At 46.0% G+C, this 23609-nt stretch overlaps 1 protein-coding gene across 3 annotated transcripts in view; it reads right to left on the reverse strand.

The window, feature by feature from the left end:
* HK3 (hexokinase 3) overlaps positions 1–23609 on the reverse strand; it is a 164751-nt gene that overhangs the window by 36003 nt on the left and 105139 nt on the right. For all 3 annotated transcript variants that reach the window (XM_077472476.1, XM_077472475.1, XM_077472477.1), the window contains exons 9-10: positions 15900–16055; positions 2589–2819 (exon numbers count right to left, since the gene is read on the reverse strand). In XM_077472476.1, coding sequence (XP_077328602.1) covers positions 2589–2819; positions 15900–16055 — 387 coding nt within the window. The remainder of the gene's footprint in view (positions 1–2588; positions 2820–15899; positions 16056–23609) is intronic.

Below are 23609 nucleotides of genomic sequence, written 5' to 3' on the forward strand. Positions count from 1 at the left end.
ATCTTGTCCCAAAAACTAATATAGGCATTCAGGGCCAGGATAGCAAAATGCCCCAGGTACCACCATCCCTATGCTCTAGGGAGAGGACGGCAGGTAGGGCATTTATTGGAACTAATGGACTTTACTTTCCGTCACTTGCAGCAGCTGAAAGCCAGCTTCTTCTTTAAACTGCTGGCATTCAGTTGCTGCAAGTGGAGGAAAGTATAGCTCTATCAGTTCTAGTAAATGCCACCCTACCCTATACACAGAACTGACTTAGCGACCCTTTCTAATTTCTACACATACACCCAGCTCGTGTGCACTGAGCACTCTGCAGACCCTTGCCCCGCCCCTCTTTCCCATGTGACATAGTAAACAGCTCCTTGGCTTTCAGGCATCTTGTAGCATGTGATGACATCGCTTGATTCAGCTCCCCTTCCCCACTGGTTGGAAAGGGAGGCTGCGGATGAGTGATAGTTATTCGGATACACAGCGTTATTGTACATGGACAGCTGAAATCAGGGCAGTTAGTGTGTCAGCTTGCTTACGCTTGTTTCTTCTGCTGGTGACGCGGCCACCCATAAACACCAACTGTTGTTGCCCACTAGTCCCTGTGTATTCTCCTGGATAGTGGCGAAACTAGGTGCCTGCAGGGCCAAAACACGGGGGGGGGGGGGCCTATGTGCCCTGTGTGGCCTCCCTGTCACACCTGGACAGGAGAGGTGGCAGAAGCGGCATTTACTGGAACTGATAAGCTGCATTTTCAAACACTTGCTGCACCAGAAAGCAGTCTTCTCTTCCTCCCACCAGCATTCAGCAGGAGGAAAATACAGCTCATCCGTTCCACCCTCGCTGCCCCTTTTGTCCAGGTTCTATTTCTTACTGCTGCTCAGGCCCCCTTTACTGGCTCCTTCCTTTTCTGAATGAACACACAGTGATTGCCACTGATCATTCACATTGTTCATGCATATTGAAGCATACTGTTTATTAGATCTTGGTTTGTAAATGAACAGGAAGCCACTCAATATAGAGCCCTTCCCATCCGGTCACTGTCCAGGGCAGCTATGGCTGCAGGGAAAATGGACTGGGGAGTCTGTCCTCAGTCTCTTTCTCGATCCTAAAAGTGAGACATCAGGGGACTATCTGGACACTATTTCACCAAAGCCTGCCCCCCGAACAAGGCTCCTAAAATTGTAAAAAAAAATTAAAATAAAATAACATAACATATCTCGACATCATCCACTGCCTTACTGACACTGTCCACACCTTGTCTGCTTCCCTACTGACTGGCCCCGTCCACTTTTAAAAAGGTAAGCAAAGTACATATTTCTTACAATGTTTGTTTTATTAATCCAAGCAGATTGTCTGGGTACAAAAAAGTTTGTTTTTTTAAATGTAACCATGCCCCTTTAAGCCCCTGCCACAATTTGGCCACACCTACTGCTGTTCACCCACAGTACTACTCTCCTTGGGGCAGCCAAAAGGTATCCCAGGTCTTTTCGATCCTATAGTATATATATATATATATATATATATATATATATATATATATATATATATATATATATATATATATATATATATATATATATATATATATATATATATATATATATATATATATATATATATATATATATATATATATATATATCTGTGCTCTGCTAAAGTGTTCAGGTTTGGGTTGATGAAAAAAGGACATTAGCTGAAGTTCAAGAAGAAAGCAACACCACTTTATGGGAGGTAAATTTCAGGCCTCACCACCACCTGAGTCTTTGCTCTGGGTGAAAAGGTCTAGCTTTGCCACTGTATGTATTCATTTGTGATCCCAAGTAACAAAATTACTACCAAACAAGCAGATGCAAATATCTAAAAATTGCTGTGGTCCATTAGGCTTACGCAGATGCAAGGAGGTGAAGTGGTTCAATTATTAACTGACTAGAACTATACTGCACAAATGTAATACCCAAGGAAAAGCAAAACAGCAAAATTCCATCTTTAAAAAGAAGGATAAAAAGGGTAAAACCTGCCGAATATTCCATAAGGGTGCGGCACAGTGGTAAATCCCAACCACGACACTACCTGCCTGGAGTTTGCATGTTCTCCCCGTGTCTGTGTGGGTTTCCTCTGGGTACTCCGGTTTCCTCCCACACTCCAAAGACATGCTGGTAGGGCAATTGGATCCTGTCTAAATTGGCCCTAATGTGTGTATGTATGAATAGGGACCTTAGAGATTGTAAGCTCCTTGAGGGTAGGGACTGAGAATGTGCAATTTATATGTAAAAGTGCTGTGTAAATTGATGGCGCTATACAAGTACCTGAAATAAAGGATCAAATATCTGTTTCTGGAAGATTGGAGTGGGACCTGAATGGGAAAGCACAGATATTGTTCCTTCACCATGACATCTGCCCCAATTTATGCTGGGCAGTGCAGTCACCAAGCCAATGCCATTTTCTACCACAATGCCCAACATAAATCCAGAAATTTACCAAAGGTGTTCGGTGACTTAAGAAATTAGAGGTTGAACAAATCCAACACCCTTCATCCAGAATTTATACTGCAATAAACATTTTATGGTGCAAGGAAGAAAAAGTTAAAGCTTTCTTACTTTGGGTTTGTTTTATATACAGATCCATCGACACCCACTGTGATTCTACCCAGATGTGGCCTATTGTTCTTTATGCGGTTGGCAACTGCAGCAAGTCCAGCAGCACACAGCCTTGCAGACCTCAAAGACACCGCGCAGCATACACACTTTACCCGGACACAGTCCTCTTCACTTGCCTTTAGACCGAAGACAGCCAAAACACTTTTTGTTTTTTCAAAAGGAAAATTGTCACTAGATGGGAGAAAGCACAAATATGTCACATACATGCTGCAAGTTTTGTTGAGTAATGCATAATGGTCATCAACTTCTGGAGAAATAGCGTCATAATAACACCAAGTGCATATTTTCCAGACTTTCATGTAGGAGCACCATATCGGCTGTGGCAAACCACTTTGCGGAACATGCTGCACCACATTTATCATTACGCACAGTATGCCTGGGCTTAGAGCTGGCACAGAAAAATAGGATTTTTTTTTATAACAGCTTACCTGTAAAATCCTTTTCTTTGGGTACATCATGGGACACAGAGCCACAGTAATAACTGTATGGGTTATATGGCACCTTCAGGTGATGGAGACTGGCACACCCTAAACAGGAAGGTCAGTTCCCCATATAACCCCTCCCCTTACTGGGAGTAGTTTTGTAGCAAAAGCAATACAGGTGCAACCAGAAAGAGGAGAGGGACCTCTGTGTCCTGTGATGTACTCCAAGAAAAAGGGTTTTACAGGTAAGCTGTTCTAAAAATCCTATTTTCTTTATCATACATCACAGGACACAGAGCCACGGTAATAACAGTATGGGATGTCCCAGAGCAATGCCACCTGAGGGGAGGAGACACAAACAAAAGTAGGTTGCAATTAGACCTGAGGACCTATACTGCTGCCTGCAGCACACTGCTCCCAAAGGCGATATCCTCCTGCATTCTTACATCCACCTGGTAGAATCTGGTGAATGAATGGACTGAAGACCAGGTTGCGGCCTTGCAGATTTGAGCCATGGAGGCTTGGCAATGCACTGCCCACGAAGCACTAACAGCCCTGGTGGAGGGCGTTTTGATTTGAAAAAGTCCTGGTTTGGGTGAAAACCTGAAACCACCTTTGTCAGAAAGCTAGGATGAGGACGCAATACTACCCTAGCCTTGTGAGCGATTATGGCTCTTTACAAGAAAGAGCTGCCAACTCCGATATCCTTCTTGCAGGAGAAATGGCTACCAGAAAAAAAAAAAAAAGACTAAGTTAGACTTACCGGTGACGGTATTTCTAAGAGCCTTTCAGGACAACCCCGGAGAGAGTGTAGCTCCACCTTGTCATTAGGAAACACATGCCCACTTTAAAAACACCTCCTCTTCCTCCATGGCTTCAGTTATTGTGGCCTTCCGACACTGGAAAACAAAGCACAGAAAGCACAACACCATGGTAGAACTTAATACATTTACTAAGCATAACCTAGGGAGGGAAGTAACGGTTGTCCTGAAAGGCTCTTAGAAATACCGTCACCGGTAAGTCTAACTTAGTCTTTCTCAAATCGCCTTTCAGGACAACCCCGGAGAGGATAACCGAGAAACTTACCCTAGGGCGGGACTACTGCCTGCAGTACCTTCCTGCCAAAGGCCTGATCTGCCGCAGACAGTAGATCTAACCGGTAGTGCCGGAGAAATGTCGAATAACTGGACCAAGTGGCAGCCTTGCAGATTTGTTCAGGCATTGCAACGGCCCTTTCAGCCCAGGAAACTGCCGGGGATCTAGTAGAGTGAGCAGCAATACCTGAGGGAGGCATTTCTCCTTTTGCTTTATAGGCTTCTGTTATAGCCAACTTAAGCCACCTACCCAGCGTACTTTTAGAAGCTTTCTCCCCCTTGCGTGATCCAGAAAATATCGCAAAAAGGGCGTTTGATTTTCTAAAATCTTTAGTCATTTTCAGAAACTGTAATAGACACCTTCTCACATCCAATGTGTGAAAAACGTCCTCTCCTCAATTCGCTGGGGTTGCAGAGAATGTAGGTAACACTATTTCCTGCGATCGATGAAAAGCTGAGGATACTTTCGGTAGGAATGCTGGATCCATCCTCAGTACCACCCTGTCCTGATAAACTCTAAGGAAGGGTTCCGTAATAGCTAGAGCTTGGAGCTCGCTGACTCTCCTGGCCGAGGTGATGGCCACCAAAAAGATTGTTTTTAAAACCACCTTCTGTAAAGAAGCTTCTTGTAAGGGTTCAAACGGTGCTCCCGAGAGACCCTGTAAAACTGTAGACAAATCCCAACTGAGAAAGTCTTTAAGGGCTACTGGTCTACTTCGAGCAAGAGCCCTAAAAAAAATCTAGAAATTAAAGTTTCTTTAGATAAAGTCTTTTCAAAGAAAACTGATAAGGCAGCCACCTGAGTCTTCAGGGTACTGGCTGCGAGACCCTTCTCCATTCCTTCATGGAGAAACTCCAAGACGGACACCGTGCTCTTGACCTTGAGCTCTCTAGAACTACACCAGGAGTTGAACTTTTTCAGGACTTTCATGTAAATTGCCTGTGTAACTGCCTTCCTGCTAGGCAGCAGGGTCTTTACTACTTTATCTGAGAGACCTTTGGCTTTTAATAGGTCCTCCTCAGAAACCAGGCGGTTAGCTGTAGAAGTTCCACCTCTGGATGATTTACTGTCCCCTGGGATAACAAATCTTTTCTGAGTGGTAACCTCCATGGGGGCTTCGAGGCTAGGTTTCGAAGACCCGCGAACCAAGGCCTTTTTGGCCAAAAAGGAGTGACTAGTATCAAGTCTGTCCCTTCTTCCCTGAATTTCCTCAGCACTAGTGGAATTAGAGGAAAGGGGGGAAAGGCGTAGCACAGCTGGTAGTGCCAGGGGTGAGCAAATGCATCCAACCCTATTGCTGCATCTCCTCGGTGAAGAGAAAATAATCTGTCCACCTTTGAGTTCTGCTGGCTGGCAAAAAGGTCTACATGTGGAACCCCCCCCCCAAGCCTCGGAGATCATCAGGAACACTTCCTGATTCAGGCTCCATTCTGCCTCTAGCAATTTGCGCCTGCTTAGGAGGTCCGCAAACAAATTCTGAGAGCCCTTCAGATGCACTGCCGATAGTGAGGCCGTGTTCTGCTCTGCCCAGGCTAACAGATTGGCCAACTCCATCAAGCTCCTGCTCCTGGTTCCCACTTGTTTCATAATGTAGGTAACCGCTGTTGTGTTGTCTGACAACACCTGGACATGGTGACCTCTCAAATTCTGCTGAAAGGCCACCAAACCCAGAAAGATCGCCTTCAACTCCCTCCAGTTGGATAATCTTTGAGCTTCCTGCTTGGACCAGACCCCCTGAGATGTCTGACCATCCAGGTGGGCCCCCCAGCCCCAGGCACTTGCGTCTGTGGTAAGACGCTTGTCCACAGGAAAGGTCCACACCAGGCCCCTTGAGAGGTTTGCCTGGTCTCTCCACCACCAAAGAGCCCTTTTCATCCTTGACAAAATTTTTAACTGCTTTTCCAAAGGATCCTGATAGGACCAGCTTGACAGAACCTCCCTCTGAAGGGGTCTGGAATGGAACCTGGCCCACTGAACAGCCGGGATTGCTGCCGTAAGCAGGCCCAGAACTGCCATAGCCATCCTGACTGAGACTGCCTGGTTGCTCTGTATCCGCTGTACAGCTAGCTGCAACTTTCCTGTTTTTCCAGCGGCAGGAAAACTTTCTGGAGAATCGAGTTTAACGTATACCCCAGAAATTTCATTTCCTGTGAAGGGGTCAGGTTCGACTTCTCTAGATTTAGAAGCCACCCCAGGCCCTCGAGGTGAGACTGGGCCCTCTGGAGATTGACTAGGACCTGCTCCCTGGAGTCCGCAAAAAAACAAAAGGTCGTCCAGATAAGGGACAACTGGAATCCCCTTCAACTTCAGGGGCTCCAAAGCCTCTGCCATAATCTTTGTAAAGACCCTGGGAGAGGACGAGAGTACGAATGGCAGAGCCCTGAATTGGAGGTGCCATACCGAACTCCCCACCTTCAATGCCAGGCGCAGGAACTGCTGCGATGCCTGATGAATGGGTATATGAAGGTAGGCATCCCTTAGATCCAGGGATGCCATGAAGCATTCTGGGGTCAACAACTTTGTGATGGAAAAAATTGTATCCATCCTGAAATGTTTGTACCGAATGAACCTGTTCAGAACTTTCAGATTCAGGATTAAACGGTACTTCCCTGAGGGTTTTTTCACCAGAAAAATATGTGAACAAAAACCCCTGCCCTGCTGGTTTACTGGGACTTGAATCAGAACCTCTTGCTGTATCAGCTCCTGTAACAAAAGCTTCATTGCAGAGGCCTTCTCCTGATCCCTTGGCAATGTTGTCACATAAAACCTGCTCGGGGGTGGCTCTGAAAATTCCAACCTGTACCCCTGATCGACAATACTCTTCACGAACAGATTTGGAGACAGCCTGTCCCATTGTTCGCGAAAAGCTGACAGTCTCCCCCCCACTGGGGAGATATTGTCACTTGCTCTTAGGGGACTGCTCTGGGGGAGATCTAAAGAGGACTCCACCCTTGCCTTTGCCCTTCTGTGAACCCCATCTGCTCTTGCGATCCTGGTCTTTTTTATGGGACTGCTGAAAAGCACGAAATTTTTTTGGCAACCTGCTTTTTCTTAGCTGGAAAAGCATTCTTTTTATCGGCTGTCCTATCCAGCACAGACTCTAAATCGGGTCCAAAGAGAAAGTCACCCGAGAAGGGCAGACCACACAGCTTGACCTTAGAAGCAGTGTCCCCAGACCATGTTTTCAGCCAAACTGCTCTCCTGGCTGAATTTACAAGAGCCGAAGACCTGGCGGCCAGTTTAACCGATTCTGCTGATGCATCCGCCATATATTTGACTGCATTCAGGATCAGTGGAAAGGACTCTAAGAGATCCTTGCGGGGTGTCCCCGCCTCAATATGGCTCTTCAGCTTCTCTACCCAACATTCCAGATTCCTGGCCACTACCGTAGCTGCCATAGCTGGTTTTAGACTGACCGACGCAGCATCCCAAGCCTTTTTAAAGGATGGAGTCAGCTTTTTTGTCCATTGGGTCTTTAAGGATCCCCATATCCTCAAAGGCTAGATCCGTTCGTCTGGATACCTGCGAGAAAGCTGCATCGACTCTGGGTTTTTTGTTCCAAACCTCTGAGTCTTTATCTTCGAAGGGAAATCTTCTCTTGAGAGCTTTAGAGGAGAAAGGGGCTTTTTCTGGGTCCTTCCACTCTTTTCTCACTGAATCTGAGAGAACCCTGTGGACTGGAAAAACTGTTTTGTTTCGTCCAACCCCTGGTACATTTTGTCATGAATTGACAGTTGTACCTTTTCTTCTTGAATTTCTAGGAGTAGTGTAGATTGCTTTAAGAATGTCATCTACTTCCTCTAGTGATAGCTTGTATTTAGAGCCCCTGCTATCTTCTTCCTCTTCCTCCTCCTCAGAATCCCTGAAGGAGATGAGAGTACTACCCCCTTCGTCTCCAGAATCCTCAGTATCCACCTGTCTGGACGACGACGCCCTGGGGCTTATATTGCTGGGATGTTTCCTCTTCCACCAGTTCTCTGATACAATTTCTGCACATTGCCTTCTGCCACGAATCTCCGAGGGGGGTCTTGCAAGAAGGACATTTTCTCTGACCTGGTCTAGCTTTTCCTAGTGATTTTTCCTGAAACGACATGCAGGCTTAACTAACTAAAAGCTCTCAACAACCAGTCGCTTAACACCAAGCCAGTGCAGAGACCCACCACCAAACAGATCACTAGTGAGACCCCAGAACTAGGCTGCAAAAGGTCAGAGCGAAGTCACCTCTGACCTGCAGCGACAGGCCCCCAAGAGGGGGGAACAGACAAAGACATAGCCCAACAGTGAAGCAGAGGGTGCCAGTGCACCTTACGTAGTACCTGGGCTGGACCGGTGCTAGGGGCGCCTGTCTCCGCCATAGCTGGCTTATACGCCTCCATCGCTGAGTAAGGCAGCTATACACAAACAGCTCCGTAATCTTTTTAATTTTCCCGGCCACCGCGTCATCAGGGCCGGCCGGAAGCGGAAGCACACGGTCACCTGACCTGCCCCATGATCCCTGCATTCCAGGCGTTTGAACCACGGCGCCACGCCCCCTCAGAGTGCCCGCGCATCACCGTAAACGACGCTGTCGCCGCCCGGGACCCGGCGCCGAAAAACTGAGCCACGCCGCTGACCTGCAGCGACCTCCGCCAGCGACAGAGCCCTCCCTGTGCTAAATCAGCGGACACCGGGCACCCGACGCCGGCACTCCGAGGGTCCTTACTCCCGTGAGACGGCGGGACCAGGAGCTCCAGGAGTCCTCCCCCACTGGAGATGCTGCTGGGGGTCAAAGGAAAAAACAACCTGTAGCTAAGGTAAGCCTTACTCCCCTGCAGAGAGTGTAGCTCTCCCTGGTTCAGGCACATGCTTCCTCCAAGGAGGAAACACAATAACTGAAGCCATGGAGGAAGAGGAGGTGTTTTTAAAGTGGGCATGTGTTTCCTAATGACAAGGTGGAGCTACACTCTCTCCGGGGTTGTCCTGAAAGGCGATTTGAGAAAAAAACTAGCTTCCTTGTCAAAAGGACCAAAGGAATATGTTGTATTGGCTCAAAAGTTGGTTTCTGTAATGCTGACAGAACTAAATTCAAGTCCCAAGGGTTCAGGGGTGCTCTAACTGGTGGATTAAACCAAGTTACCCCCTGTATAAAGCGTCGGAACAGAGAATGCGAAGCAAGCGGACGTTGAAACAATACTGATAAGGCCAAGACCTGGCCCTTGATGGTACTCAACGCCAGTTTCATCTCTAGCCCCATTTGCAAAAAGGCAAGAATTCTACCCATGACATACTTTTTAGGATGCCAACCCCTGAATTCACACCAGGAAACATAGGCCTTCCAGACTATAATAAATTACTCTGGAAGCTGGCATCCTTGCATTAATCAAGGTAGGAATCGCTGAGCCTGAAAGTCCACAATTCTTCAGAATGTGAGTTTCCAAACTGTTAAATTTAGTGTTTGTAAAGTAGCGATGGAACACTGGTCCTTGCGATAGCAGGTCTGGACGTGGTGGTAGGGTCCGTGGGGCCCCTACCACCATCTTTACTATTTTTGCATACCAAGATCTTCTGGTCCACAAGAACTACCAACTTCCTTTCCCACTTGATCCTGCAAAGACGTCATCGAGGTAGCAGCAGAATAGGAGGGAATGCATAAATCAGTGAAAAACTGATCCCACAGGGTCACCAACGCATCCGAGTGGATTGCTTGTTCTTGGCACAAAGTTGTCGACTTTGTTGTTGAACCTGGATGCAAACAGATCTACATCCAGGATCTCCCATCTTTGGCATATAGCCAGGAAGATGCCGGGGTGAAGGGACCATTGCCCCTGGAACTACTGCTGGTAACTTAAGTAGTCTGGCTGCCAGTTCTAACCTTGGAATGAAGATTGCCGATATGCACGGCACACGTTTGTCTGCCCAGGTTAGGATATGGTTTACCTCTCCCTGGGCTGCCTAACTTCTGGTGCCCCCTTGGTGTTTGATACAAGCCACAGCTGTGGCATTGTCGGATTGAATCCTGACAGGAGAATTCCGAAACCTGAATGTCCAGGCCCTTCATGCTAGACGCGCTGCCCGAATCTCTAGAATGTTGATTGGCAAAGTCCTTTTGGTTCTGGACCATTTCCCTTAGACAGACTCTTCTTCCAGGACTCCTCCCCAACCTGAAAGGCTGGCATCTGTTACCACCTTCTAGGCAACCGGTAAGAAGGATTTCCCCTTCTGCAGATTCTCAGATATCCTCCACCAACCGAGGCTCTGGCACATTTTTGCCGACAAACGCATTGGAAAATCTAGTGCTTGAATCCTCTTGTTCCAGGTGGATAGGATACTGTTTTGCAGCAGTCTTGAATGAAACTGAGCATAGGGAACTGCTTCGAAAGAAGCCACCATCTTCCCCAACAAGCTCATACAAAAAGGCGACTGAAAGGACCCTTCTTTGCCCTGACCACCTGAACCAGCTTCTTTATGGCGCTGATCTTTGCCTGTGATAAACACCGTCTGGGATGTATCTATGACCAGACCCAAGTACTCTAATCTTCTTACTGGCTTTAAAGATGATATCTCTAGCTTGAGGACCCAACCTAGGTATTCCAGGTAGTTGACTGTGGTGACAATGCTTTGGTCCAAGCAGACTACCAACCGGTCTATTAAGAGCAGGTTATCCAGGCATGCCATTATTATTATTATTATTATTATTATTATTATTATTATTATACCCCGAGTCCTTAATCTGGCAAGAGGAAGGGCCAGAAATTTTGTAAACACCTGGAGGTGCAGTAGTTAGACAAAGGCAAGGCTACCAACTGAAAATTCAATTTTTCAACTTCAAAAACGCAGATATTTCTGGTGAGTGGGGAAAATAGGGACATGCAGGTATGAATCCTTGATGTCGATTGATGCCAGGAATTCTCCTTGTAGGACGAGACTACTGATCAGATTGATTCCATGCAAAAAGAGCAAATTTTCAGGAACCGGTTTAGATCTGGGTCTGACACCCCCATTTGGTTTTGGTACAGTGAAAAGGATTGAATAAAACCCCCCAACCCCTTCTCTTCCACGGGGACCACCATGATCACTTTTTGTGACAAAAGTTGGTCTAACGCTAGAAAGATTTTCTCTGGATCTTTGGGGACATTTGACCTAAGGAAACAAGGAGACAAGGAGACGGGAATTCTCTGAGCTCCAGTTTGTAACCTAAAGCTATTGTGGAGACCACCTATCTGTCCCAAAATTCTTCCTGCCACACCTTTGAGCATTGCAGAAGTCTTCCCCATACCCTTCATAAAGAGGCTTTAGTGTTCTGTCTTGTGGGTTTCCTCCCCCAGGACTTCTTTTGTCCCTGGGGTTGACCCTGGAGGTTTACCTCTTGAATCTGACAGTGGAGACTGATGCCCCTGGCACTGGAGGAAGAGCCCGTTTGAATGAGGGGCATTTACTGTGCTTAACTGGCAAAAGGGTACTTTTCCCACTTGATATTTTTTGGATATATTTGTCCAAATCCTCCCCAAACAGCTTTTCCCAGTGGAAAGGAAAACCAGTGAGGAGCTTTTTGCATGGCGCGTCAGCTGACCAACTTTTCAACCATAAGATTCTACGCATATGTACCAACCCAAGCGTAAGGTGAGAGGTTTGAAGAATAGAATCTCCGATTGTGTCAATTGCAAAAACACAAAGCTGCTGGCAGCTCAGTTAATTCCTGAACCTGCTCTTCAGGGAACACCTTGAGCACCTGTTTCAAATGGTCTCTCAAGGACTGACATACCCCAATTGCCGCCACTGCAGGTTGAGCCACTGAACCTACCAAAGAGAAAATGTTTAACAGGAATTCCAATTTTTTTTATCAGTTGGATCCCTAAGCATTTGCGCATTGTCAACCAGACAAGTCAAACTTATTCACAGAGGATATAGCAGCGTCAATTGCCGGTATACTCCACATCTTAGTAAATTTTTCCTCCATAGGATAAAGTGTTGAAAACTTTTTAGCGGGAAAAAAAAAAAAAAAAAAAAAAAGGAAGGATGCTCATCTGGGTGATCACACTTTCAGTAAGAGAATGCACCAGCAACTTCTCAGCATGTGAATTTGAAGAAGGTCTTTCCCCACTGGATCCCTCGGAAGAGTCGTCATCAGCCTCTTCACGGTCCCTTAAGGGGGGATTCATCTTCCCCATCCCACTGTTCTTCTGAGGATCCTGGGTGGGACATTTCTAGGAGAAAAACCCCAACGTCTTTACCTGGAGCTTGGGCCAGAGGAAGCATGCGGCTTTTTACACAGAGCAAGACTAACCATCATGGAATCTGGTACGTGCTCTTGACAGCCCCCGGGGGTGACTATAGGCATGACAACATTTACATAAAGGAGAAAACCCACAAGAATTAGAAAAATTCCTTAGGAATCTTTCTTCCCTTATTCAGCTGCAGGGTTTTGTGATAACAGACTAAATCTTCACTCACGGGAGCTCCATTAGAAAATCTTCAGGGACTGGGGCCCCCCCCAGGGGATCCACAGCCCTGGGCCTGTAAAGCACCCCACCAGGAATATGGCTGAAAAAAAAACAAATACTGGATTGCGGGGACCAGTCTCTAAAAAGAGAAGTGTTACAGGCAAAAACTTGTTTCTTCAGACACGAGGCCCAGGTACCATTCAAGTCAACCTGGAAAAGACACTTTGAATGGATCCAGTTGCATAGCTTGCCCCAGCAAGGAATATTCCAGCGGAGCCAGCACAGCACATCTTTACTCGTGACCAACACCTAAGAGACTGGCAAGAAAAACTGAGGTGCTACCGGTAAGGGGAGGGGTTATATGGGGAATTGAACTTCCTGTTTAGAGTGTGCCAGTGTCTATCACCTGAAGGTGCCATATAACCAGAGACCTTCAAATGCCACATTGCCAAGGCGCCATACTAAAATGACACATTGTCAATTTTTTGGTGAAATGCCATATTTCGCCTTAGTTGGGCCAAGAAAAAATAAAAATATTCTTCAAGTGGGACAGTAATATTTGTCAGCAATGTCTTCATATAGAAATATGAAGATTTAATATCACCTTACACAGTGTATTCCATGTGCTTGTCTGTGAAAGACACACAGACTGTCATTGGCAGACTTCCTTATTGTTTGTGCATTGGGAGGGAATGTGGATTGTGCCCGTTTTATTGTTAAATGTTAATGACCTCACATTGTTCTGTCTGCCTTAAGATAAACTTATTATGGGATGTATATGTGAATGTGGATTGGCTGCCAAGGGGGAGAGGGGATTGTCCCACAGTGTATATCTTTGTGTACACTGTATGTAAAAATCAATTAGCAGGGTGGAGGACCATAGGGAAACACGTATATACAGTATATCGGCTCCCTTTCCCACGTCCTTCATACCAAGCTGAAGTGTATTACTGAAGTCATCGCTCGGGTTTTACATTTTCACGTTTTCCTATTCAATAATAGTTCCTAGTCCAAAACGTAACCCTTTTCAAGAAGTGGATTAATGGTGACAGCAATTTCACTGTGGAAGGTGGGAAGATATTCTGCAAGCTGTACACAAAAATCGGTAAGTTTTTATTTAGTTTTGAGAACTCTTCTTATACCTATATCATTCTCATTTCTCTCACATTTTGAGAGAATGTCAACTTTTTCTATTACTTCCACAAGCACTGTATATTTTGAAGTTATGGCCACCAACGTTCGTTTTGTGGTACCCAACAGCTTTGTACCCCAAGTAGCCTTAAAATGCTCCTCAAGTGTTGAAATTTTCTATAGTTGAAAACAGTTTTCTGTCCTCACCTTTGAAACAGACTTTTACTGGAGAATTTTTACTGATACTGAATACAAAAAAACTTCCCTTGTATTTAATTTACAGTAGGAGTTTAAGAAGAAGTGGCAATTCGATGTGCACAAGAAAAGCAAGCAGCACCTGTCAAGGGACAAAGCTCCGAGTACTGATCGGAAGCAGCAGCAGATCCTTAGAGATGTGGTGTCATGGGAATGTCAGCCCGAGATCCAGGAATTTTCCAGAGACGTCACCATGGCTTTCCTTAAAGAAGGCAGTTACACAAACTGGAGAAGGGTGCACCCTAAGACGAATGGTACCTCAATTGTGTGAAAAGGTAAGCAACAGTCAATGACAGTTTGTGTTCAGATCACGCATAGGCACGCATTTGGTTGAGCAACAATACCTTCTGCAAAAATTAAGATCAACGAGTAAAAATTTACAAACATGTATAAGTGTAGGTATGAAAAAAAAAAAAAAATGTTCACGTTTTAAATGGTGCCGACTGTATACATGTATATATTTTTCTTTCTTAGAACTTGCAGGAAATTCGCAAGGACATTGGTGACTCAACGTAGACAAAGCAATGGACTCACTCGAATGATAAATCACCAACGTCGTTGTGGGAAAACAATGCCCAAAAAGGCCATCTTATCCACATGGCTCAGTTGGAAAAAAACAATGCTTCAACCATCATCCAAACAGCCCTGAGACGACTACTACTACTACATAATTTTAGCTTTTGCCTGTCACGGTGCCATTTTTATAGTGCTTATATACAGCATGCTAATATTTCATTTATTTGTTTCAGGACTGCTGTGGCAAGGAGCCCCCAACACGGCAGGACATTTGGTACTACTTGTCACGGATAGTGTAGCATACATGCCAAGTACGGGGAGGACCCTTAAGGCCATCTACCCAAAAATTATCCATGGGACGTGTCTGGCGCATGGACTACATCGTGTCGCGAAGGCCATATGGGAAGAGCACCCCAAAGTCAAACTCATCTCGGCGGGGAACAAAAAAAAAAAATATATTCCCGAAGGCACCAAAGAGGGTCGAAGTATTCAGGAAACATTTGCCTGGCGTGCCACTACCTCCCGAGCCTGTTGTCACTAGGTGGGGCACCAGGTTGTCTGCAGTATCATGGTATGTGAAGCATTTTGAAGGTTTCAGAACCATGGTGAAGGAGCTGGAGGATGATTCTGGTGCAGTGAAAAAAGGCAAAAGACCCCATAGATGACCCGGCCCTCTTCCCGCAGCTTCTCTTTTTGGAGGCCAATTTCAAGTACAATTCCAGAAGTCTTCGAGCAGCTTCTCTTGACGACCTCTGTGGTGAAGATGGAGGAAATTGCCAAACGCAAATTACCCAGAAGCCACTGGAAAGAGGATTAAGGCCAAAGTACAGGCCGTCCTGACCAGGAATTGTGGCTGGGAGGAAGTCAGGAGCGTGGCCACGAACCTCGAAGGAAAGGAATCCCCTCTGAAAGAAGTTTGGGATGCTGCAGACGTGCTGGCAATGAAATACACACCTGGAACATCAACTGACGCAGAGAGGACTTTTTCAAAATTAAAGTACATCCTCATCAATCATCTCCTCAAATTTTTCTATGGAGAGCATAGTTGCTCACGTAAAATTATACTATAATTAAAACTAAAAATTGTTGTAAATACCTGTAAATAGTAATAAAGTAGTTAGTTAATATGATTCAAGCTGCACGATTTCATATCCCTTTTACAATGGGAGGGGGGGGGGGGGGGGTGAAATTATGCCATAAATGTATACATGGTCACAAAATTTCAATCCAGGGTATGACCAGTAAAAACAGGAATGTAGTGTGCCATCCTAAAAGGAGAGGGGTATTGCATTGGGTGCCAATGACAGTGTTCTCGAGATTCCATAATTGAATATTCAGCCCAAAATATATGAAATGATTAAGCAACATGGTCATAACAATAAAAAGAAAAAAAAATGCAAACAATCACTTACGTCTCAATGTCTGATACATCCTTAGTTCCAAAGGTTGCTTTGTTAAGAAGCTGCGGTGTTGACACACCACCAAAGAGTAATCCCTGATTGGTCAGTCTGACTAGCACATGACGCACAATTTCTCCCATATACATTCCACTAATCATTTTATCAAAGCTGTGTGGAAACAGAAGGAATGAAGGCTCATCAATGAACGTGAGCAGTTTGGAATACATCTGTAAAGATAACTTGCATTCATATACATAAGAAGGCTACAACTTTGGGGCATATTGTAAATGCTCCTCTACCCAGATATGTTCATTTTCACAATAAACCACAAACAACTTTAACAATGAAGCATTGCATACTTTTTTTCTTCCAAAACAATGAAGGGGGAGGAAAGGGAGTAGCTCAAAGTGTTGTGCTGCGCCAAAAGTACAGCAAGGCAGGCTATAGACGATGCAATGGTTGCATGAAAGAAATATATTACTCGATTCCCCCATCAACACAATCAGTGTTGATGAGGGAATCCCTCCCACCAAGCTATTGTGTTCTCCTTGCGGGGGAGCCGAGAACACAGTAAACTACCAGTTGAAAAATGCTGCTGTTCTTTTGTGGTCATAGTGTACAACAAAATGCAAGTATAAGACTTCATCCACAAATCATGTATTTATGTCTCAAGTATATTCACTCACCTGCCTGATAAACATCGCTAATTTTAAAGCATGGGTTAACTGCTCGTTTGGTCTAGGGACGCAAAGGAAAGCTGTGCTTACCTGGCCTTTTGATCCTCCAGAAAACCACGCTCCCCCACACCCAGCGGTGGACTGTTCCTGCCGTCCTCACATCCAGAACCGGTCTATGGGTGCGATGACATCAGGAACAGTCCATTTACAAGAGCGCTAGAGTGCAGAAGCAGCGGGGACCGGTCTTGCAGTCGGCGGATTAGACAAGTATATCTCCACAATGCCCTAAATAAAAATATTTCTTTCAGTACAGCTATCTATGCTGAACACAAGATAAAGCGCAAATCTGACATTATGGGGGGAGATTTACTAAAACTGAACCAATCAAAATCTAGGTTTTATTGTTAAAGCTTAAGTGAACAAGCTGATGTTAGAAGTGGATTGGCTACCATGCACAGCTGTACCAGTTTTAGTAAATCTCAGAGTGTGTATTGTTTTTTTAATTAGGGACTAACACTGTGCGAAAATTATAATATAATATAATATAATATAATATAATATAATATAAACAAGAGCAGACCTCAGACTCCATTCCAGGAGCTATAGATCTACTGCTTGGATTCCTCTTCTCTTAGCCAGCTGGCACAGTGCTACCTGCACTACTCTGATTCATAAACCTCTGTGGGCAGCTCATCCATCAACCACAAGCAGCCCATAGAAGACTGCAGGTTCATAGCTTTTATAATAGAGATTTTAATAGGAGGTGTACACTTTTTTTTTTTTTAATTAACCCTAGATGACTGGGGTAGGAGCATTATTGAAATGTGACTACTTAAATTCCAGTTGAATCCTGACCTTTATGGCATTGCATGTTATCACATTTGCTTTGCAACAACTGAACTAGTGAGATCCCACCTCAAGCACATAGATTAGCCTTCTCCCTATAACCTGTCCCCAGTACTTACATACTCATCCTACAGCCAATACTCATGGTTCCTCTAGTACACAGAATGCACTAGTTTTTAGACCAGAAGTGAATGTGCATGTATTCCTCAATAACAGGTCTTCAGCCTATGTACATTCAACTAATAAGAACTAGTTTCCAATAGTACATATGTTAAAGTAGATCTTCAGGATAACCACTAGATAAGCAGGTGAAATGCATATGTTTAGTATTTTACTTGCCAAAAGGCTTTGTAATTGTATTCAGTAACTCGAATTTAAATAGCAAAACCACGTAGACCACTGCATTGCTGAACCTGGAAAGACAATGTAAGCAAGTTACCTGCCAGGCTGCAGAAATCAAATGACTGGCTATAGTGAATTATAAATTCTTTTGGCAGGTAAAAACAATATATGCTCTAAAGCAAAATTTAGCTGTTAGTCTAAATTTCCCCTAAACTAATATTCAATATTAGGGATGAACCGAACATTGAAAATCATTGAGAAAAATGGCATAGGTAGCCCCCCCTGCCCATTACCAGCCCCTTTGGGTCTTGTACGGATATTAAGGGGAACCCCATACAAAAAAAAAAAAAAAATTATAATATATATATATATATATATATATATATATATATATATATATATATATATATATATATATATATATATATATATTTTATTAATAATAATAATAATAATAAAGGCGTGGGGCCCCCAGGCCCTATATACTCAGAACAGCAGTATACAGGCGGTGCAAACAAGACAGGGACTGTGTAGGTTTGTTGTGTTAAGTAGCATCTGTTTGTAATTTTGAACTGGTACATTTTTAAAGTGTAGTTCCAGTCAAATCTATTTTTAAGCTTTTTGGAAAACATAGGGAAGGGTCATCACCCCTGTATAAAAAAAATTGGGCCTTAGGCACTGCTTGCTGGTGCCACAATACTGCAAACTCTCCCAGATACTCTAGTTGGAGTGCAGGAATGAGCCCTGCTGCAAAGCATTGCATCAAAAATTGTAGTACACGCCCCTGTTAAAACAGGGGCTGAAAAATTTGGCTGGTGGCATCACCCAGAACCAAAAAATGTTCTTCCAAGATATCAGCGGAGGAGGAAGAGGATAGACAGTCAATATAACAGAACAGTCACTCAGCATCAGCATAGGCAGTCTTGAAGGGATCTGACATGTCAAAAAAAAATTATTCGGTTACATCAGCTTCAGGTGCTTGGTAGCTGGTGGTGATCCAAGACTGATTCATCTTTATGAAGGTCAGTCGCACCCTGTGATCGGTTACAAAGCCACCAGCAGCACTGAAGGTGCATTCCGAAAGATGTAGGACAGGCCAGTAGCTCAATTGAATACTGTGCAAACTCTGGCCAGTGAACCATCCTCAAGACCCAGTAAGCCAGAGGATTTTCCGTGGGAAAGGTGTCAAATTCTGACCTTGCCCTAGGCATTCCTGCACCATGTAAATCAGACGCTGGCGATGGTTGGTGGAACCGATCATACCTTGGGGCTGCGGACTAAAAAATTGTTTGAAAGCGGTCAGACGGCCACCTTCTCCACCGCTCCTTCTGACTGATGCCTCAGCAACACGTTGTCCAGGACCAGGAGTTTGTAACCTCCCAGTTTCTGGGAACGCATTGCACAGAACTTTCTGCAAGGCCTCCCGGAGATGTCTCATCCTCTGCTCCCTCTGCGATGGCAAGATAAGGTCAGCAACCTTACTCTTGTACCATGGATCAAGGAGAGTGGCCAGCCAGTAATGGTCCCTCTCCTTGAACCGAAGAATACGAGGATCCTTCCGCAGGCTTTGCAGGATCTGGGAGGTCATGCAGCGTAGGTTAGCTGAGGCATTCGGTGCAGAGTCCTCTGGGTCACTAGATCCACAGCTAACTCCTCCCAGCCATGTACAAGTCCACGGGTTTCTTGGGACTGTAAATCATCCCTACAAGACTGTCCATTATTCCACGCAGTGTATGCTCCAACAGGTGGACAAGAGGTACAGTGTCACCGATGCATGCACTGTCACTTCTCACCATCCTTGTGGCCTCCTCAAACTGTGACAGGACAGTGCATGCATCCCTGATCATGCCCCACTGGCCTGGTGAGAAAAAACTGAGCTCCCTTGACCCTGTCCTGGTGCCATAGTCGCACAGGTACTCATTGATGGCCCTCTGCTGCGTGTGCAGCCGCTGCAGCATGGCCAACGTTGAGTTCCACCTGGTGGGCATGTCACAGATAAGGCGGTTCAACTCCTTTTGGAGCTCAGCCAGCCAAGCACAGGCATTAAATGATCAGCGGAAATGCACACAGATTTTACTGGCCTGCTTCAGGACATCCTGTAAGCCCGGGTACCTGCCCAAGAACTGCTGCACCACCATGTTAAGGACGTGAGCCACACAGGGCACATGGGTCAGTTGTCCCTGTCAGAGGGCGGAGAGGAGGTTGGTGCCATTGACGCAAACCACCAATCTTGGCTTAAGCTGGCGTGGCGTCAACCACCTCTCGGCCTGCCCCTGCAGAGCTGACAAAATATCTGCCCCAGTGTGGCTCCTGTCCCCCAAACAAATCAGCGCAAGCACGGCATGGCATAGTTTTGCCTGTGTACTTGCATAGCCCCTTGAACGCCTACGGAGCACCACTGGTTCCAAGGACAGCGCACTGGAAGAGGCTATGGAGGAAGAAGAAGAGGGGGTGAAAGAGAGGTGTGTCACAACCAGTAATAGCATTTTGGAGGCGTGGAACAACCTCCAAACACTACTGCACATTGTCCTGCATCCTTCCCAGCTGCCAGAAGAGTGACCCAATGGGCCGTGAAAGACAGGTAACGTCCCTCTCCATGCCTGCTGGACCATGAATCAGCAGTAATATGCACCTTACCGCTGACCGCCCTGTCCAGCGATTCAAGGACATTGCCTTCCACATGCCGGAATCCCCTTCCGTGAGAAAAGTGGCGTTTGGGGACCTGCCACTGAGGAACCGCACATTGCACAAACTCACGGAAGGGGGCCGAGTCTACCAACTGAAAAGGCAGCAGTTGAAGTGCTAGCAATTTAGCCAAGCTAGCATTCAACCGCTGGGCATGTGGATGGCTGTGAGCAGTGGAAAAAAAAAAAAAAAAAAAAAAAAAAAAAAAAAAGGGTCCTTTTGTGCACTGTGTCCCGGCGCAGTGCAATATTGGAAGCGCCACGTCTATGCAATTACGAGATTGCAGATGAGGCGCTTCATTTGCCCCAAAAAAACTTGCTACCGGGGCGATGGACTGGCAAGTCTCAGTTAGGACCTGAGCGGAGCTTCTGACGTCACTCAAGGAAGTGACGTTACAACTCGGCTGCTCAAGCTCAAGCCCACTCTGCTGCTACTCCGCTGCTCATCAGGTAAGAGCACAGAAGCCTCACAGCAAGCACTTTTAGTCCTCATCGTTTTGGTCGGATGGCAATCCCCCTCTCCCCCCCTGCTTATCATGCACGGCCGGCTTTGTGATAGGCAAACAGCAGCACATTATCAAAGTTTTGGTGGTTGGACGGCAGCAGCCCCCCCCCCCCTCCACTTATGAACTTTAGTTTAATGTATGGTATGGTGCAGGCTGCAACACCTGCATCATGCAGGACGTGTAAAAATGAACTCCTACACATGTATTGATTTTAAAGCAAATTTTTATCAAAGACAACATTTTTTAAAGCACACAGCTGCCATGTGCCACTCTGCTAAATTGAATACAGCTGACCATATGATTTTTTATTTTTTTGTAAGAAATGTTAAGATGAAGGATAAGAAGAAGATTTTTTTTTTTTTTTAATTTATTTAAACATGTCCCTTTAAGAATAAAAAAAAAAAAAAAAAAAGAAGGTCCTTATGTGCACTGTGCCCCAGCGCTGGGCACAGTGCAATATTGGAAGCACCACGTCTATACAATTACAAGATTGCAGACGAGGCGCTTCATTTGCCCCAAAAAAAAATTCTTAAAAAGGGACATGTGGCGTGGTCGATGGCGAATGCAGATATATACAATTTACAGGTTGCAGAATGCAGATATGTGCAATGTACAGGTTGCTTTAGTAGAGACCGGTGTGTAATCTGCAGCCTTGTATAGAATGTGGATTCTATAAGGGGTGGGGCTTATGAGAAGTGGGGAGGCAAATGAGAAGGGGCGGGGTCTTGCACCCCCCCATCCTAAAACTTCACCAGCCGCCAATGGCTGGGAGTGAACTTCTTTCTATGGTCCAGCAGCTGGGGCAGGGAAATTTGCCTGCTACAATCGGACGTGGGTGTACTGCTAGCAGAGTGCCCGCAAACACTTGGCTGTGACACACCCAATTCTACACCTTCATTCCTCTCAGTGCAGGTTTCAGAGAGGACTGAAGGTTTAGTGGGGTTGGAGATCCCAGCTGATGAGGAGAAAGGAGAGGTCCGCTTTGTTCTTTGGTGTGGGTCTTTGAGGTAAGCTTGCCAACGAGCTGCATTGCAGGTCAACATATGTCTGGTCAAGCATGTAATGCCCAAGCGGCTGATGTTTTGGCCACGCGAGATATGCTTGAGACATATATTGTAAATAGCAGCGGTGCGATCTGATGCACTCGTCTCAAAAAAGGCCCACACCAAAGAACTTTTAGAATAACGCGCAGAGGCAGCGCCCTGCACAGGCAGAGCTCTGCGGTGTGATTCAGTCGGTGTGCTGCCCCTAAGCTGGCCCCCCGGAGGGCATCCTGCCTCGTTGGACATGTGCCTCCTCCTCCTCACCTACCAGGCACCCACATGGAGTCAGTGCCCTCATCCTCCCCTACCTCTTCATCACTGGAGCAAACCTGGTAGTATGCTGCAGCTTGTGGAACATGACTGCTAGATTGCCATCCTTCTTGAGCATCCCCTCTCTCTGCACTCACGCTACTGCTTTCCTCTAGCTGAGCATCAGAGCCTACAAAACACTGGGCATCCTCCTGGAGCATGTACCCAACACTGTGCTCAAAGAGTTTGGGGGACTCCTCAGGAGGACGTGGTGGGTCTAGGAAGGAGTCACTGATGAGGACATTGAGACGGAGGTTAGAGGATGCGTTGGCAGCTGCTTTGCTAGTACCCTGAGCCTGGGTGAGAGGATGAGGAGGATGAAGAGGGCTTGGTCATCCACTCTACCAAGTCTTCGGCATGATGCGGTTCAACACGTCCAGCTGCCGAAAATAAGGAAAAAGCGTGTCCCATGGCCACGTGCTGATGACGATGCACCGCATCCACGACCAGCACTGTTGTCTCTAGACACAGAGCCTGCTTGCCCTCTTTTACTGGCTCGTGCCTGTCTGCCTCTCCTTGTTGGCCTTCCAGACATGGTAATGGCCTGCAGGGAGATGGGAAAACCAGTGATTGGGTAGTGTATATTGTGCTGGAGGCACACAACACCAACTAACTCCTGCAGATGCTTATATGATAGACCAGCAGCAATAAAGGGTAGATACCGGTGTATACTGTGCTGTGCTGGAGGCACAAAACACCCACTAACTCCTGCAGATGCCTTTATTATAGAACACCAGCAATAAAAAGGTAGATACAGGTGTATACTGAGCTGAAGGCACACAACACCAACTCCTGCAGATGGCTCAATTAGAGAAGAGCAATATAGGTAGATACAGGTGTATACTGCACTGAAGGCACACAAACAACAGCCACTAACTCCTGCAGACGGCAGATGGCTCAATTAGAGAACAGCAATAAAAGGGAAGATACAGGTGTATACTGCGCTGAAGGCACACAAAAAAACAGCCACTAACTCCTGCAGACGCCAGAAGACTACACAAGGCCGGCGGCCTTATATATAGTGTGGGGAGTGTACTATGCAGCCTGAGCTATAATTGGCCACAGGCATCCTGCCTATGGCCAATCATGGCTCTCCTTGCTGCCGGTGCTGTGATTGGCCAAGCATGCGGGGTCACAGTGGATGCTTGGCCAATCATGAGCCAGCAATGCACTGTGATGGTGCAGTGCATTGTGGGCCGTGAGCGCCACACGAATTTGGCGCACACGGCCCACAGGAGTTCTGGCTTTGCCGAACGGGCAAACAGCAGGTGTTCGCGTCGAACATGCGTTCGACGCGAACACCAAGCTCATCCCT

Source organism: Lithobates pipiens, unplaced genomic scaffold (assembly GCF_037356315.1).
Source record: "Lithobates pipiens isolate NorthernLeopardFrog02 unplaced genomic scaffold, aLitPip1_a1.2 Scaffold_8, whole genome shotgun sequence".
Lineage (NCBI taxonomy): Eukaryota > Metazoa > Chordata > Amphibia > Anura > Ranidae > Lithobates > Lithobates pipiens.